We start from the raw sequence: 16421 nt of genomic DNA, 5'->3' as shown, positions 1-16421 counted from the left end.
CACCACCCAGTTACTCCTGAAATTAAGGAACTGAAATCATGTGAAGTGTTTACAATTATTCTCAAGTAATTAGCATCATGGCTGTGTCATTATCCATGTAATTAATTGTACGGTTGTTGAACATTCTTATCAATTAGTAAGAATTTAAATGTTAATGTATTCTTTTCAGTCTCTGCCCCAGGCAGACAATACTGGATCACAGGCATACCTTATCTTCAGTTAGATAATCTTATATTTGATTTCAAAAAAGTGTTAAGTTCTTACTTCCAGTGTGTGGTAAACTATTCTATTATAGCCTTCGGAATTATAAATTATAAATCATGTTTCCTTGTAACAATCCGTTATTGTTCATGTGCAAGGTACCTGTGGGTTCTTAACTGTATTCAAGCTCGTTTTCCATTGTTGACTGAATCTTTAGTAATGAAGAGCTAGCCATTTTAATTTTATACAATAGCTTCTAGTGTGAGCTCGTCTTTTCCAATTCTTGTATTATTTTTAAAACATTTTCAAAATTGACACTTTACCAATACACTGTGTTATCATTATCATTATTCCAGCTCTGTGGTGGTACCTTCAATTTATATATCAAAGTTATCAGAAGTAATATTTGCAGGACCTCTTGTAACTGAACTAAAATGAAAGTTCTTTCACATTTATTCTTAAGGCAACTAGTGTATATAATATGTATTGGGGACGAGAATTATGGTGGTTCATAAATCTGCAGTGTCATTAACAAATATGGTAACATTTAACAAAATAATCATTTACCTGATTTCTTACTGCTTTGGAGTTTATGAGTAGGAAATTATTTAAGCTTTTAATGGGCCAGGGGACCACAGTGCAATATATTTCAAGAGCATATTTCTGTTCAAAAGTTAAGCGCAAAGACAACCCGAAACTGTTGTGCTAGTCCAGGGTTTTTCAACCAAAGTTCCGCAAGTGGTCACTACGGATTCAACAAGAGATTGTGACTGAAAAAATAAACATCTATGAGCTGTAGATATAATAATTTTTTATGCAGGGCTTAACTGGGAGCTGAAAATTGCTTCTAGTGAAAATGTTGAGAAGTTCCTAGTCCATTAGTCCTGAAACCTGCTAAAGTTAGTGTCCAGAAGGTGGCAGCAGATGATCAAAATCAAAATCAACACACATACACATAAAGTAACCAGTGGAAAAACAGCCATAAAATCAATTGTTAAGACCTGTGAGAAGAAAGAATACAGTAATAGAAGCTAGGTTACTTTATACTATCTGAGGAATCAAATATTTTCCATTGGAAATTTATAGTGGTGTGAAAAATCTTTCTTCATATGGATGGTTGTTGACCCTTGTGAAATTCATATGGTGTTGTAACTGGTAGAAGATAGGATTGCTCTTTCACAATCTTAAAAATAGGACATGGTATCATAGAATAATAGAGTTGAAAGAGACTGCATGGGCATCTAGTCCAACCCCCTGCCATGTAGGAAAAACACAATCAAAGTACCCCTGACAAATGGCCATCCAGCTTCTTTTTAAAAGTCAATGTTTAAAAGAATGAGGCTTCACCAGACTCCAAGGCAGAGAGTTTCATTTCTGTTCAGCTCTCACAATCATGAAGGTCTTCTTAATGTTCAGGTGGAATCTCCTTTCCAGTAATTTGAACCCATTGTTTTGGGCCCTAGTCTCCAGGGCAGCAGAGAAAGCTTCTGTAGGGTTGTAATGTCCTGTTTCTGAGTGTAGCTGGTGGGCACTTGGGTCTGAACTGGCTGCTGTCAAGCAGCTTCAGAATTTAGTCAGAAAGCTGCATGGATCTGGGCTATGAACTCTTGCTTCTCCAGGGATTGCATGTTGTTAACCCCTGGTTTGTATTAACTGGTAGCAACTCTACTTTTCAGAGTTGTATTTTATGCAAATTTTCCTGGACGCACTCGGAACTGAACATTTCCACATTACAGCTCTTCTCCCAAATGATTAGGGATGAACACTCTCACTTAACCTCAATATTTACTGTGAACAGTGCTCCAGGACTTCAAAGGATGTTTTCAGGCTCTACTTGGATGTGGCACCTTCAATCTTCTGTATGCAAAACACATGATCTACTACTAAATATATGGCCATTTCAATCTCCTGATGTTATTCTGTATGTTCTTTAAAACCTCTGTGTAAATTTCAGTTTTCCGCAATCAAGTCTGAAGCATTGGGGGAAATGACATGTTAATCTTTCTTGGGCTTAGACTGCTCTTCCGCTAATGAAGACCTTATGAGCATAGTTCTTTTCTTAAAGAATACAAGTTAGAAGGTTCTCTCCTATTATGACATATAGACTAGCTGTCATATAGAATGTGCCACATTGTCTCATCTTCCATATAGTAATGTTATAAAACATCTGTGGTGACAGTGGGCCATGCCAAGTATTTTCCAAAGGTTAGATTTCACGTGGAGTCTTGATGGTATATACTTAAAAATATTGTTTGAGTGTGTTTGTTTACAGATTTCTTGATGCTATTTCCTAGGTGGAAAAAGAACTGAGTAATTGTGCCTATTACGTGACGTGAGCAATGATTGCCTGTGATATTTGTTATCTAAGAGATTTCTACCCCAACTCTTCACCACATATGATTTCAAGACAACGATTTAATCCAAAGGTGTTTGCTGGCCTCCATCATTCATTGCAAGGTATGGCAAATTACAAGACAGTGACTAACCCCAAGTTACCCAGTGCTTTTCATGGCTGAATTAGAATTTGAATTGGGGTCTCCCAGGACTACTAGTTCTTTCTAACCAATATACCACACTATTTATTTGTTTATGGTATAGTTATGTATAAGGCTGAGAAGCAGTAGATGTCAACATTGGAATGTGACTGCTGAAAACTTAATTGAGCTGAGCTGTTTTTTGTTTTTTACAATATTTTGTAACACCGCTAATTCTTCCATAAAGAAATTCCACATAAGTAGTTAGACTACTAGCTTCTTTAGCTTAGCATTACCTGAGCTGACTGGCATGCATTCTCTAGGGTTTCAGGCATATGTCCAGCCTTTTTAGAGATGCCAAGGATTGAACCTCTGCCTGCTGCATGCTAACCAGGTCGTCTATCAGGTCGACTTCACAACTTCACATGTGTGGCCACTATTTCTAATAGAGGATGGAATGTTATCAACCCCATACAGTATACTTTCATCCTAAAATAAGGCAGTGTAGTCATTTCAAGACCAAAAAACAACATCCCTTGCCATCAGGAGAAAATATTTTCGAAACATTCGATTTTAAAAAGGAGGCAGTGGCTTTCTTTGGCAACATTTTGTATGAAGAAGGAAAAAATGACAATGGAAATAGCTCTGAATAGTTTGAAAAAAGGTAGGCCTGAACAAATGCAACAATTCCCCAAAGTCCCAACTTGAGTGAGGAACCCGAACCTAATTGTCCATTCCTCAGTACAGAGAAAGTCAGCCTCTAGCTTGTCATAGAAAACTGCACTTACGTAAAACTTAGACTGGCAGTTTATTACTTCCAGCTGAAAGTTTTACTTTGTAATTGAGAAACAGCTTCATTTGCACTTTTCTAATTAAATCAAAAGTAATTTCTTTGTCACACTTGAAATGCCTAAGACTGTTTTTGGACCTCTCATTGGCAAACTTAGGGACAATAAAAACAAGTACAGCTGCTGGAGCTGGGAAGTTTAAATGTCCCCTGAATCCATGTTTTAATGTTCATAGTGTTCTCAATTAAACGTGATAATTCAATTTGCTTCTTGTTCTTCAAGCCTATTGCGTGAACTTGTGTCTCCAGGCCAAATGCTCATAATTTCTCCAGAGGTGTCCTTCCAAGAGCATCAGAAGAACATGGATGCAAAATTTGGAGTACTCAGTATAATTTGTCCCATAATCCATTAATGTACTACATTTTAAGGAATCAATAGCTAGTTTATATATGTCTTTATATTGAATCTGAAAGATGTATATAATGAGATTCAGTTTTATTTCTCCTCCTGGTTTTCCTCCATATTTTGTTCTTTTTAAATGCTGGTCCATCTACCTACAGTCTCCAAACTATAAGCTAGAGCTCAAGTCTTATGCATTTATTTTCAGTGGAAAACCTTAATGCAATGCATTAACATACATAGATTTAACCCTTTTTGTTAGTCCAGTAAAATGTATCATATCTTTACTGAATGAAGAAATTTTTAAGGCTGTCTTAACATATAACAATGCCCTGTTTATTAATTCATCTTATTTTGACACAATATTTTTGGACTATAGCCCACATCTTCAGATGCATGGAGTGCAGTCTTAGTAGACAGACATTTATACAAATGCCCATGGGATGAGAAGGAGGAATATGGAATGGATTAGAAATGAAAAAAGAGAGTTTTTTTAAAACCATCTCAAATGTTGAAAAGAAGTATATTCACTTGAAATCCCATGCCAGCTGTTTTGCATTTCTATTTCATTCCACATCTCTCTCCCACATACTCTGTAAGATGCTACTAGAATTGTCCTTTTTAGAATGAAACAGACTTTACACGACTCTGAAAAATCCTAAAAGCAGTGGCACAGAGATCTTTCTCTTCAGCCTTCTTCTCTTGCTTTAGATCTCCTCGCATCATCTCTAACTCATGAGTGACCTGAAGGCTGACCTTAAGGGGGACAATAAAAGTGAACCAAAGAGTAGCCCAAAGAGCGATCAAAAGGATAGCCCAAAGACTGAGCAAAAGCCTGACCCTAAACCTGAAAAAAAGAAAAACCTCAACTATGAACAAGTTAAAGCCAAGGCACCAAGGATTTTGGCTGAGATGGTGCAGATGCTTCTCACATGGCAAAAAATGGGCTTCCATGTGCCACGAGGTGTCAGGAATATCTTTGAGTTCACATGGGATGATCTCATGGTGTCACCTCCAAGGAAATCCTTCACTGGTCTATATTGTCCAGTTGTCAAATTCCTTCCTTTTGACGAGGCTGACTTTTCCTCCACTGCTACGTCCAGAGCACAGAAGCCGACCCCTACTGCCTCAATGTTAAAGCCCAACTATGTGACCCCATCATTTGAAAATCAGCAGATACTCCTCAAGTTCCAAAAACGGTCAGTCCATCTCTTGACTGAATTGTTGAAGATGAAGATGAGGATAATGATTGATGCAATTGCTGGTAAGATCAACTAATTGTGCTTACTTGTCTGTATGGGATATCTGGAAACTTTGAACTGATTCAAACAAAAAGGTTTCTCTTCCCTTGGGTCTTGATGATAGAAGGCAGCAGCTCACATCTGCAGGAGCATACAGGTATATGCAGTATCACTACAGTCTAGAACAGTGGTTCTCAACCTGTGGGTCCCCAGGTGTTTTGGCCTGCAACTCCCAGAAATCACAGCCAATTTACCAGCTGTTAGGATTTCTGGGAGTTGAAGGTCAAAACATCTGGGGACCCACAGGTTGAGAATCACTGGCCTAGAACCCTGAAAAGGGAGTGTTGCTGGTGATGTGGACCGCTGCATATCATACAGAAGCACAGTCATATAAATGTGGAAATGTTCTAAATGAGTGTATAGCATGGGAAAAAGTTGTCACCTGCTGCTATATATTCACGATGTGTGTGGACAACATGCTCTGTTGTCTGATCAAGACCGCCTTTCAAAAATCTGGATCATGTCATTTTTCACCCATAAGCTATATGGTAGTTTTTGTTACGAGGTCTTTTAAAAATGGTAACAAGAAGCAACTCAATGTCACTTCTAGTTATCATTTTGGGAAGACCTCAAATGAAGATAAAGGCATTTGGGAGCACAATAAAGGAACCACTGCTAGTTGGGGATCTGAGGAGAGCAGCTGGTTCCTGGCTCTAGTATAATTGTCTACCTCTATACTAGAAAATCCTTTTTGTCCTGATTTTGAGTTAGGCCCCCACAACTCATGATAATTAATGATTTTAATGGTCTGATAAGAGTGTAAAACACCTAAAAATTTCCTGCCCTTATTTTGCACACATTTTAACAATTGCATTCATTTTGACATTTTATTTATGATCACTATCATTGAAGCATAAGCAGACCTTACCGCAAAAATAAGTCAGAAACAGCTTGAAAACAAACAGCAAATCTTACTCTTTCTTTTCAACCACCATATCTCTTTCCCAGGCCCGAGCAGTGAAGAGATTGCAAGAAGGCTCCTGGAAGCTGGTCGACAACTACGACCTAAAAACGAAGAAGAAGCAAACGAAATCATAAGCAAAGAACCAAGGAAGAAAGGTCAGCAAAGTTACAAAGCCATTATATTCTATATGATATGAGAGTCCCCTCTGCTACACTGAATCTATTCTCTTCTGGTGCTGCATGTGCTTTCATTTCTATACTGCTTGTATAGATCAAGATGATGTATATAAGTAGTAGCAAAAACGTGGTTGAAAGGCTAAACATATGATCATCTTGTCTACGTATATACCTGAAGCATCCTCAGGTGACAGACGAGACAGTATAATTTCAAAAGGCAAGAGGTGAAACTGTCTTTTGAAAGATTGTGTTCCTATACTCTTTGGAAGGAGCACCATATGACTGCCAACACTTATTAGGCTTTGAGGTTACAGGCAGCTTACTGACTTTGCCCACATTGTTGTGCCTTTGTATCATGGAGTGGGGTGTCACCCTACATGGGATTCATAGAATCATAGAATCATAGAATAGTAGAGTTGGAAGAGACCTCATGGGCCATCCAGTCCAACCCCCCGCTAAGAAGCAGGAAATTGCATTCAAAGCACCCCCGACAGATGGCCATCCAGCCTCTGCTTAAAAGCCTCCAAAGAAGGAGCCTCCACCACAGCCCGGGGGAGAGCACAGTGAGGAAGTTCTTCCTGATGTTCAGGTGGAATCTCCTTTCCTGTAGTTTGAAGCCATTGTTCCGTGTCCTAGTCTGATCTGTGTACATACAGCATGACCACTGTGGCCACTGTAGAAAAATAATATCTGTGGAACTGGACCTTGATGGTGGCATATTTAATGATCTGGCCTTTGAGCAGAGTGAGATGTCTCTAGAGCATGCAGTTCTTGGCCATAAGTTGTGCTCTAGCTTTCAACTTGTTATTCTTGTTATTATCCTGCCTTTTCCCCCCCAACCATGGGATTTAAGATGTCATCTACGCTGTAGAATTAATGCTGTTTGAGAGTAATTTAATTCCCAGAGTTCCTCAACATTGGCTGGGCTGCGGGGCTGCAGGGCTGCAGTCCAAGATCTGGAGAGTTGCACAATTCTCACTCCTGTCTTCCTCCTACCACCCAAAACATCTATGAATATAATTCAGTGGGCACTTGGCTCCCTCTTCTGGCCACAGCCAGATTAGTTAGATGCCCTGTAATATTCTTCTCTGCTACTGTCAGGCGATGATTGTGGAACTTCTGAAGGGCAGATTCAATGTTTCAGAGTGTAATCAAACAGTACTTGATTATTTAATAATCAGCAGGTTAATAAGCTAAGTGAATAAGTTTTAAATACATGTTGAAAACTCAACAACATTGATGGCATAATATATCACAGATGTTGTTACTGAGTCTGAATGCCACCACATGGGAAGGCCTTTGCTTATACAGCAGAGTCTCGCTTATCCAACCTTTGCTTATCCAACGTCCTGTATTATCCAACACAGTCTACCTCCTACCCAGATCCACAGCTGTTTCTCTAGGCAACGCAGCAGGCCAACACACCCAACAACAACACAAGTGCAGCCACACTCCCAAACAAGTGGCAGACTTGTTGTAAAGCATGATGTTTTGGTGCTTAATTTGTAAAATCATAATGTAATTTGGTGTTTAATAGACTTTTTAAAATCCCGCCTTATTATCCAACATTTTTGCTTATCCAACGTTCTGCCGGTCCGTTTGTTGGATAAGTGAGACTCTACTCTATTGCCATCTGATGGGATTTGCAGGAGGTGGAAATGACAATAAAGCCTCACTTGATAAATATATCTGTATAATAAATAAATCTGTATTAGGGATGGGCAAATACAGCCCTTCTGATGTTGTTGGATTACAGCTCCCATCAAACCTAGTCATCATACTCAAATAGGAATTCTGGGAGCTGCAGTTCAACAACATGGAGCACTGCATTTTGTCCATCTTTGGTTTTGTGTAAACTAGGAAATAAATTATTCAGGTAGATGGAAATGAATAACAGTCATTTAAACTGCCTTCAGAGAAGTGGTGTTTTGTTGACAGCTACATTTGAAAAATTCCTCTCTTTTGCTGGAGGTCTTCAATCCATTGGAGATATTCTCACTGTGGATTATAGGGTGTTTTCTTATAATTTCTCCTACAATTTTGCTTCCATGTCATGCCCTAAAAGAATGTGCCTGTATTATTGAATATGACAGATTTTAATACAATTCTGAGCAGTTGGGGGAGGGGGGAGATAACATTTTTGATGTGCCTGTCTGAAAGGGGATGATATCTTTGTAAATGTGTGGTTTCCAATTTAATGTGTTGTTGATTTTCTTTTTAATTGTTTTAAATTACTGTTTTAATGGTATTGGTTGTTTAATGGTATTTAAACTTTTGTACAACAGATCATTTTGCTATTTTTGTTTTAACTCATATCGTAGGCTGGCTCAGGTCCCATAGTGAATGAAAGAGGGGAATGAATGAATGAATGAATGGATGGGAAAGTTTTGAAATAAATGAAGTAATAGATTAGACATGCCATCTGAAAAGCCTTCACCCCCACTATGTCTGCTCAGTGCAGAATCTATCTAACTGCACCACTGAAATAGTCCATACACACTAATGTGAGGCAATAAAGACTGGAGGTTTTATTAAGTCCTGTAGATTGATTTGGTGTTGTGTCTCTTGGAATCTGAAGAACCAATACTATCAAACACTGCACAAAGATTGTGTCAGAGTTTTATATTATTTGGGTCATTTCTTATGTGAAAATGAATAAGTGTTTGCAGGAATCATGTCCCATCTATGTTTGATCAGCAATCAAGACACCTGTTGTAGATTGAGGGCTATTAATAGAGTCTGAGTAAGTCTTGTGTTAGTGTTGTTAGAGTGGTGTTGTTGCGGTGTTGTGTTGGTGTTGTTGGAGAGAGGAGTGAAGGTGAATATGAAGATGCTGTGAAGGTGGCAAAGATGGTATTGCTGCTGAAAAGCTACTGAAGTGGAACCGAAGAGAGGTTTGAAGAGGTTTGAAGACGGAGAGTCCAGAAACCACAAAGGTTAAAGCTTGACGATAAGAAAGCTTTGTTTTGCTGCTGATAAAAGCAAAGGACTGTGTTTTGTATGTTTTGTTTATATAAATCTTTCTTTACCAAAGGACAGTTTGTTTTGGGGTTTTTCTCCTTGGACGAGGGTGCAACTTCCGCAGAAGGGGTTGAGAGTTTGGAACCCAATTGGCTAGCTGCGATAGATTGGGCACTTGCACATAGCTTGGAATTGAAATACCAATCAATATGTTTAGTACTGCAGTAATAAAGCATGAAAGTATTATGATCTCAGTTTCCAGAGGTGGCAAAAATAGTGTAGAACTTGTCCAGGTTGAGAACTGAAGCTCTGTAGCACAAACATCAACTAAAGCTGTCCCCGAACAAGTGGCATCCTGTCTCATTTTTTGTTTTTCTCCATGTATAACTAACACACTTTTCTGTCAATTCACTTGATATTATGCATAGTTCTCTCCCTCTTTTCTTTTAATGGGTTCAAAAGCAATACCTTTTAACCTTTGCTTTCTGCTTTACTTGACAGGACGTGGTATGGGTCCAGCATTACCTGTTGTCCAGATCTCTTCCACCACCCAGCTTGTACAGCAAATGTCAGTTTCCTGTCTTTGCTTTTCATTATCATTAAAAGACAGCAAGCAGCCAAAGATTTCAGGTAAATGCAACTTCCTAGAAATTACAAAATGAAAAAAAACAGAAGTTTTGATGGGACCTATTAGACCTTATAACCGAAGGATACCATTTCAAGGTCTAAAGAAGAGGGTAAGATATACTCCTAGTGGAAGTTCAATGCCGCCTTTTGGATTTATTGCTTATGGATGGGAAGTAGAGCTGCCATACCTTTTCCCATTTGGTTTCACAGCTCTTAAATTGAGACTAAATACCCAAATAAGGCTATAGACATCACTGAGTGTGTGTAGCATGGAGGCAGACGCACAGTTCTTATGCCAAGGGATTCCCTGATGTGGGTGGAAGTGATGCTCACTCAGTGATTCCAACCCACTGACTTATGAAGCAACATGTTCTGAAATATGCATTGTTTCTTTTCTTTTTTTGCCAACCAAAATAATACATACCATGGCCATATGGGCTTCTGAAAGATCCAAGATATTCTGTCTTACAGGAGATCTAAAAAGTATGACATTAGTTGTCTATTGCTGTACCCGCTGCAGCCATGCCATAGGGATTATAATGTATATAGTCCCTCTGAGGTCCCATTGTATCATATTTTGTACAAGAAAAGAGCTGGCATTGGACAAAGTGGTGCCATGGGGATGATCTGTTATCCCCATGGTGTGTGGGGTGCCTTACATGAACAGATTTAGATATAGCTATCATTGGTGCACAGATGGTTTGTCAGGTCAGGAGCATTCTCGGCTTTGAAATGTCAGGGTTCAAGCACGAGAAAACAGTCACCAGCACGGTTTTAACACCTTTGCAAGCACTGCTGTTAAAAACACCTGAGAATTATAATCCAAATATGAATAGCCCTACTAAAGAATGTTTTCTAGGTTCTGCTTGGAACAGTAAACAGTATATAACATCTCCAAACGCACCAAAAAAGTGTCAAAAACATGTATATGTATGCCATTTTAAGGCAATGCTCTCACCTGATATTCTTCCTCTTTATCTGATTTTCCTGTTTTTAATTATTATAATAATAACTAGCTGTGCCCGGCCACGTGTTGCTGTGGCGTTGTCTGGTGGTGTTAGTGAGAAATTGTTGTGGTAGTGGTGGTATTGAATGTGTGTTGTATGGTTGTCTTTATGTTTAGTATGCATTTGGTTGTTTGTGTACTGTGAAAGTGGTGAGGATAGAGGGGGTCTATGTCCCTGTGTAGTATTGTATAGTATTTATACGTTGTCCATGTGTTGTGAATGCTTGGATTGTGCCCTGCTGCATAGTAGAAAGGGTTGGGCTGTATGGCCCTTAGGGGGGTCTCCAAACTCTTGAACTCTATGCTATTATTATTATTATTATTATTATTATTACTACTACTACTACTATCATTTTCATCATCATCATTATTATGTAGAGGCTGGATGGCCATCTGTCAGGAGTGCTTGGATTGTGTCCTCCTGCATGGTAGAAGGAAGTTGATCTGGATGATTCTTAGGGGTTGCTCCAAACCTTAGGATTGTATGATCTTATTATTATTCTTATTATTATTCTTATTATTCTTATTCTTATTATTATTATTATTATTATTATTATTATTATTATTATTATTGAGAGGCTGGCTGGCCATCTGTTGGGAGTGCTTGGATTGTGTCCTGCATGACAGAATTGGGTTGGACTGGATGACCTTTAGGGGTGTCTCCTAACTGTCTGATACTACGATTCGATGTGTATTATTATTGTGCAGATATTGGATGGCCATCTGTCAGGAGTGGTTGGACTGTGTCCTCCTGCATGATATAAGGAAGTTGAACTGGATGATACTTAGGGGTATCTGCTAACTTTAGGATTGTATGATCTTATTATTATTATTATTATTAAGAGGCTGGCTGGCCATCTGTTGGGAGTGCTCGGATTGTATCGTCCAATGGCAGAGTTGGGTTGGACTGGATGGCCTTTAGGGGTCTCTCCTAACTGTCTGATTCTATGATTCGATTTGTATTATTATTGTGCAGATCTTGGATGGCCATCTGTTAGGAGTGCTTGGTTTGTGTTGTCCTGCATGGTAGAAGGAAGTTGAACTGGATGATCCTTAGGGGTGTCTCCTAACCTTATGATTGTATGATATTCTTATTCTTATTCTTATTGAGAGGCTGGGTGGCCATCTGTTGGGCGTGCTTGGATTGTGTCCTCCATGGCAGAATTGGGTTGGACTGGATTACCACAGTAATTATTTCATATTACAGTAGAATCTCACTTATCCAACATTCGCTTATCCAGTGTTCTGGATTATCCAATGCAGTCTGCCTTTTAGTAGTCAATGTTTTTGTAGTCAACATTTTAAATTCATTGTGATACTTTGGTGCTAAATTTGTAAATACAGTAATTACAACATAGCATTATTGAGTATTGAACTACTTTTTCTGTCAAATTTGTTGTATAACATGATGTTTGGTGCCTAATTTGTATAATCATTACGTACTTTGATGTTTAATAGGCTTTTTCTGAATCCCTTCTTATTATCCAACATATTCACTTATCCAACGTTCTGCCAGCCTTTTTATGTTGGATAAGTGAGACTTTCCTGTATATTGATAATCTTATATTATCTGCTTAGAACTGGATTATATGAGGCCCCTTCTACACAGCTGTATAAAATGCACACTGAAGTGAATTATCTGGCAGTGTGGACTCAAGGTAATCCAGTTCAAAGCAGATAATATAAGATTATAAATGGGTAATATAGCTGTGTGGAAGGGCCTTGAGTCTACACTGCCATATAATCCAGTTAAAATAAGATAATCTGTGGAAGAGGCCTAAGTGAGGCCTAACTGTGCCTGTCCCCTGGGCTGAGTAGGTTGCTAGGAGACCAAGTGGGCAGAGCTTAGCCCTCTAACTGGCAGCAATTGGATAAAAACAATTATTGCTTTCCCTCTAATTAGGACTTTATTTTTCTTTTCTTTTTGTTGTATCAACCTAGAGCCGTAGATGATGGGTTGTGTTGTCAAATTTCGAGGTTGGGGGGGCCTGTAGTTTTGTTGTTTTGTCCGGTGCCCTGATTCCATCGTTCTTTTATATACAGTAGTCTCACTTATCCAACACTCGCTTATCCAACGTTCTGGATTATCCAGCACATTTTTGTAGTCAATGTTTTCAATGCATCGTGATATTTTGGTGCTAAATTCGTAAATACAGTAATTATTACATAGCATTACTGCGTATTGAACTACCCTTTTCTGTCAAATTTGTTGTTAAACATGATGTTTTGATGCTTCATTTGTAAAATTATAACCTAATTTGATGTTTAATAGGCTTTTCCTTAATCTTTCCTTATTATCCAACATACTCGCTTATCCAACGTTCTGCCGGCCCGTTTATGTTGGATAAGTGAGACACTACTGTATATAGATGATGATGATGATGATGATTATTATTATTATTATTATTATTATTATTTTATCTGCTTCTTCTCAAGGCTTGAGGCAGGGTACAATATAGTTATAATATATAGATTAAAAACAAGACCATCAAAACATATATATTAAAAACAGATATAAGATTAAAACACGTTGAAATCATTTATACCAATATAAAATAAACATTTACATTCATAGGTTAAAATTGACTGTGGATCTCTTTTTATCCTGTAAGCACAATGATATGGGAATAACAGAGAAGAAATAGCAAGTGGGTGTTGTTGGGGTTTTTTTTTTCATTCATTTATGGATCTGATTTACAGAAAGCTCTTGAAGGAACTACCTTTCTTGACCTTCACTTCAAAATACATTTTTCCAGGTCTGCTTAAAGGGAAAAACGGTAGCGCTGTTCATGAGAAAGACAGTTTCATGGAGAAATGTGATCCCTGCCCTCCAGCTAGGGAGAAGCTTCGAGAAATTTGTAAACATATGTAAGTACTTTCAAAGACTCAGGACTGAGGGTATCTTACTCTTATTGACAGTAACACCACTTGAAACATACAATGAAACCTTATCACATTCATTCATGTGGGGATATCTTACAATGAGTTTGAATCCTAGTCCATCCAATCTTATATTTTACTGTTTTGATTGGCACGAATTTGGATATTTGGCCTGCCCTGCCATCATTTTCTTTCTGACTTATGCGACCCTAAGGCAAATCAATGACAGGGATTTCATGGCCAGATTTGTTCAGATTGAGTTTGTCTTTTATTTTTACGCAAAATCCCTGATTAGATCACCATATTATAACAGACAAGCATCTCCTTATCTACTATCATCACACCATTTATACGTTTATACATCACTCTATCACTTTTTTTAAAATAGTTTTTTTATTGTGCTCTATCACTTCTTTACTTACACACTTATTTCCTGCTTCTTGGCAGGGGTTTGGACTGGATGGCCCATGAGATCTCTTCCAACTCTACTATTCTATAATTCTACACCTTTTCCCGAAGCTGGTCAGTCCCAAATGTCATGGCCTTGTCTCATTTAAAAACATTGTAAATAAAAGCCTGTAAAAGATATCAGTTTATCCGATGCACTGCAATTCCAATTCTCTTTACTCATATGTTTATTGGTTGCCAGGTGACAATACAATTGCTTCTCTCCCTTCTAGAGAAGAGGAGAAAACTGTGGCCATAGCAAAGGGTCATACAAGGCCCCTCATACTGAGGAATTATATGACTGTCCACAAGTCACCATCCCATGCTATGAAAAGAGCTTCATTATCCCAAATAGCTGCTGAGATCCGACGTTCAAAGGCGAAGAAGATGTACTTTGCCCTTCCGGATGGATCAATCACAATGTAGTATCCTTAGTTTTGCTGGTAAACAAAGGGATGGGTTATTTAGTCATTTGTTTTTTAAAGCATTGATGCCTTGTTCTTCAGCCAGAAAGACCTCCAGGAGTAGTTTACAAATCATTAATGTGATAGTTCAGAGAGTTTTGCTTGGGACAGTAAGAGAGTGAAACATTGAAAATCATTCCCACCAAGAAATTTTCCTAAATGCTGGCCTGAAGCCTTTATTAGAAATAAAGAGATTGAAGGCATATTTCATTTGGGGCAGAATATACTCATGTTTAGTCCTGCTCAATATCTAAACCGAGCCCATTAGGAATCCCCTGCTTTCCCTTCTTCCTTCCCCCTCAATTTCTTTGACAGCCACTTGGCAGTGGTTCATTTGGAGTAGTTCTATAGAAACACATGCTCTGCTTGATCTTTCCAGCATATTGAGAATTAAAGATGAAGGGCTCTTAATGTGAGATTTCATATCACTTATGTCGTGCCAGTGACTCCATTTGTCAGTCTCTGCTTTCTAGCATGGTGTGTAAAACACAAAGGCTTCATTTTAAGTTCTTTACAACCCCCTCTTTCTAGCTCACCACTTTGGCTAATAGATTCATGTTCTGCGGTAGCGCTGATGAAGATGTCAGAGGGAAATAATCCCTCAGAGGCCAGCTGCTTAACAGACAGAGCCACGCTCTGCTCCATTGCACAGACTTTATTCAGCAGCTGTATGAGTAAAGCTTCACCAGCAACAAGGTGGCAAGGATTCGCATGGAAGAAGGTGCAATTGACAGGAAGCCCTACCTTAATCACTGCAAAAATTCAGTAAGTAAGGTGAACATCTCGTATAATTCAAGTCAGGTTTTCTTTTCATAACTGGTCTTCACTTTTTCTTCCTCCTGCTTGATCCCTAATCCTCAAGAGGAAATTGAGGGAGACAAGGGGGGATGAAAGATGGAGGGAGAAATCTCTTTAATTAATCCTGCTGGTAGAAGGACTCCCTTGGCTACTACACCACATTTATCCCCCTCCTTGTGTATGTGGAAAGTTACCCTAGAAGAAGTTTAGATTAATGTGCAGTGTACAGCATTACGCACACATTAGATAAGCAGGCTAATCTGGCTATTTTTTACATACTATCTGAAGACAATATGTAGACTGCAGGCTCTCTAACTCCCACTCCACATTCTTTTTAAAAACCTCTGTGCCAGGTGAAGAAACTCTGATTTAAAAAATAACACCAAGATTTGGGTGCCTTTGAGGTTGGTCCAATGAAAATATTCCCTTAATACGGACTTTGAAATTTGGTTTATGCTTAACATGGCTATCTGGGTGTGCTTTCAAGTAAGAGGCTCACCATCCTCCAAGCCATAGTGCTACAGTCCTATCACAGGACTATTCCACCATGCTTGAACTAGATTTCAAAAGACAAATGTGGGAAGATACATGTATCTCATTGAGTTTTCCACTAGAAAGTCACTCAGGGGTGCATGAACACTATAGAATTAATGTAGATTCACACCATTTTAATACTTTGAAATTATGGGATTTGTAGTTTTGTGATGCATCAGTACCCTTCAACAGAGGAAGATAAAATTTTGTGAAATGACAACTCCCATGATTTTATAGCATTGAACTGTGACAGTTAAAGTGGTGTTGAACTGACCTTCCAGCCAAAGAGCTCAAAGGCTATTTCAAGAGATTGCCCTGGAGGACCTCAGCAACCTACAGTTTCCCATAAGAGGGAACCATGACAGTCAAAGCAGGTTCAAAGTGCTCTAATTGCAATGTGGATTAAGGTGCATCTACACTGGAGAATGAATGCAGTTTGGCATCCCTTTAACTGCTGTGGC

General features: G+C 38.6%; 1 protein-coding gene across 2 annotated transcripts in view; it reads left to right on the top strand.

The window, feature by feature from the left end:
* Nucleotides 1-2308: 2308 nt before the first annotated feature.
* Nucleotides 2309-16421, top strand: part of c2h3orf20 (chromosome 2 C3orf20 homolog) — a 76218-nt gene continuing 62105 nt past the window's right edge. For both annotated transcript variants that reach the window (XM_062969783.1, XM_062969784.1), the window contains exons 1-7: nucleotides 2309-2406; nucleotides 2496-2658; nucleotides 4574-5126; nucleotides 6112-6222; nucleotides 9706-9834; nucleotides 13594-13705; nucleotides 14398-14589. In XM_062969783.1, the coding sequence (XP_062825853.1) occupies nucleotides 4598-5126; nucleotides 6112-6222; nucleotides 9706-9834; nucleotides 13594-13705; nucleotides 14398-14589 (1073 nt within the window). In that variant the 5' untranslated portion in view covers nucleotides 2309-2406; nucleotides 2496-2658; nucleotides 4574-4597. The remainder of the gene's footprint in view (nucleotides 2407-2495; nucleotides 2659-4573; nucleotides 5127-6111; nucleotides 6223-9705; nucleotides 9835-13593; nucleotides 13706-14397; nucleotides 14590-16421) is intronic.

Source organism: Anolis carolinensis, chromosome 2 (genome assembly GCF_035594765.1).
Source record: "Anolis carolinensis isolate JA03-04 chromosome 2, rAnoCar3.1.pri, whole genome shotgun sequence".
Taxonomy (NCBI): domain Eukaryota; kingdom Metazoa; phylum Chordata; class Lepidosauria; order Squamata; family Dactyloidae; genus Anolis; species Anolis carolinensis.
This window is presented reverse-complemented; position numbering and strand designations above follow the sequence as displayed.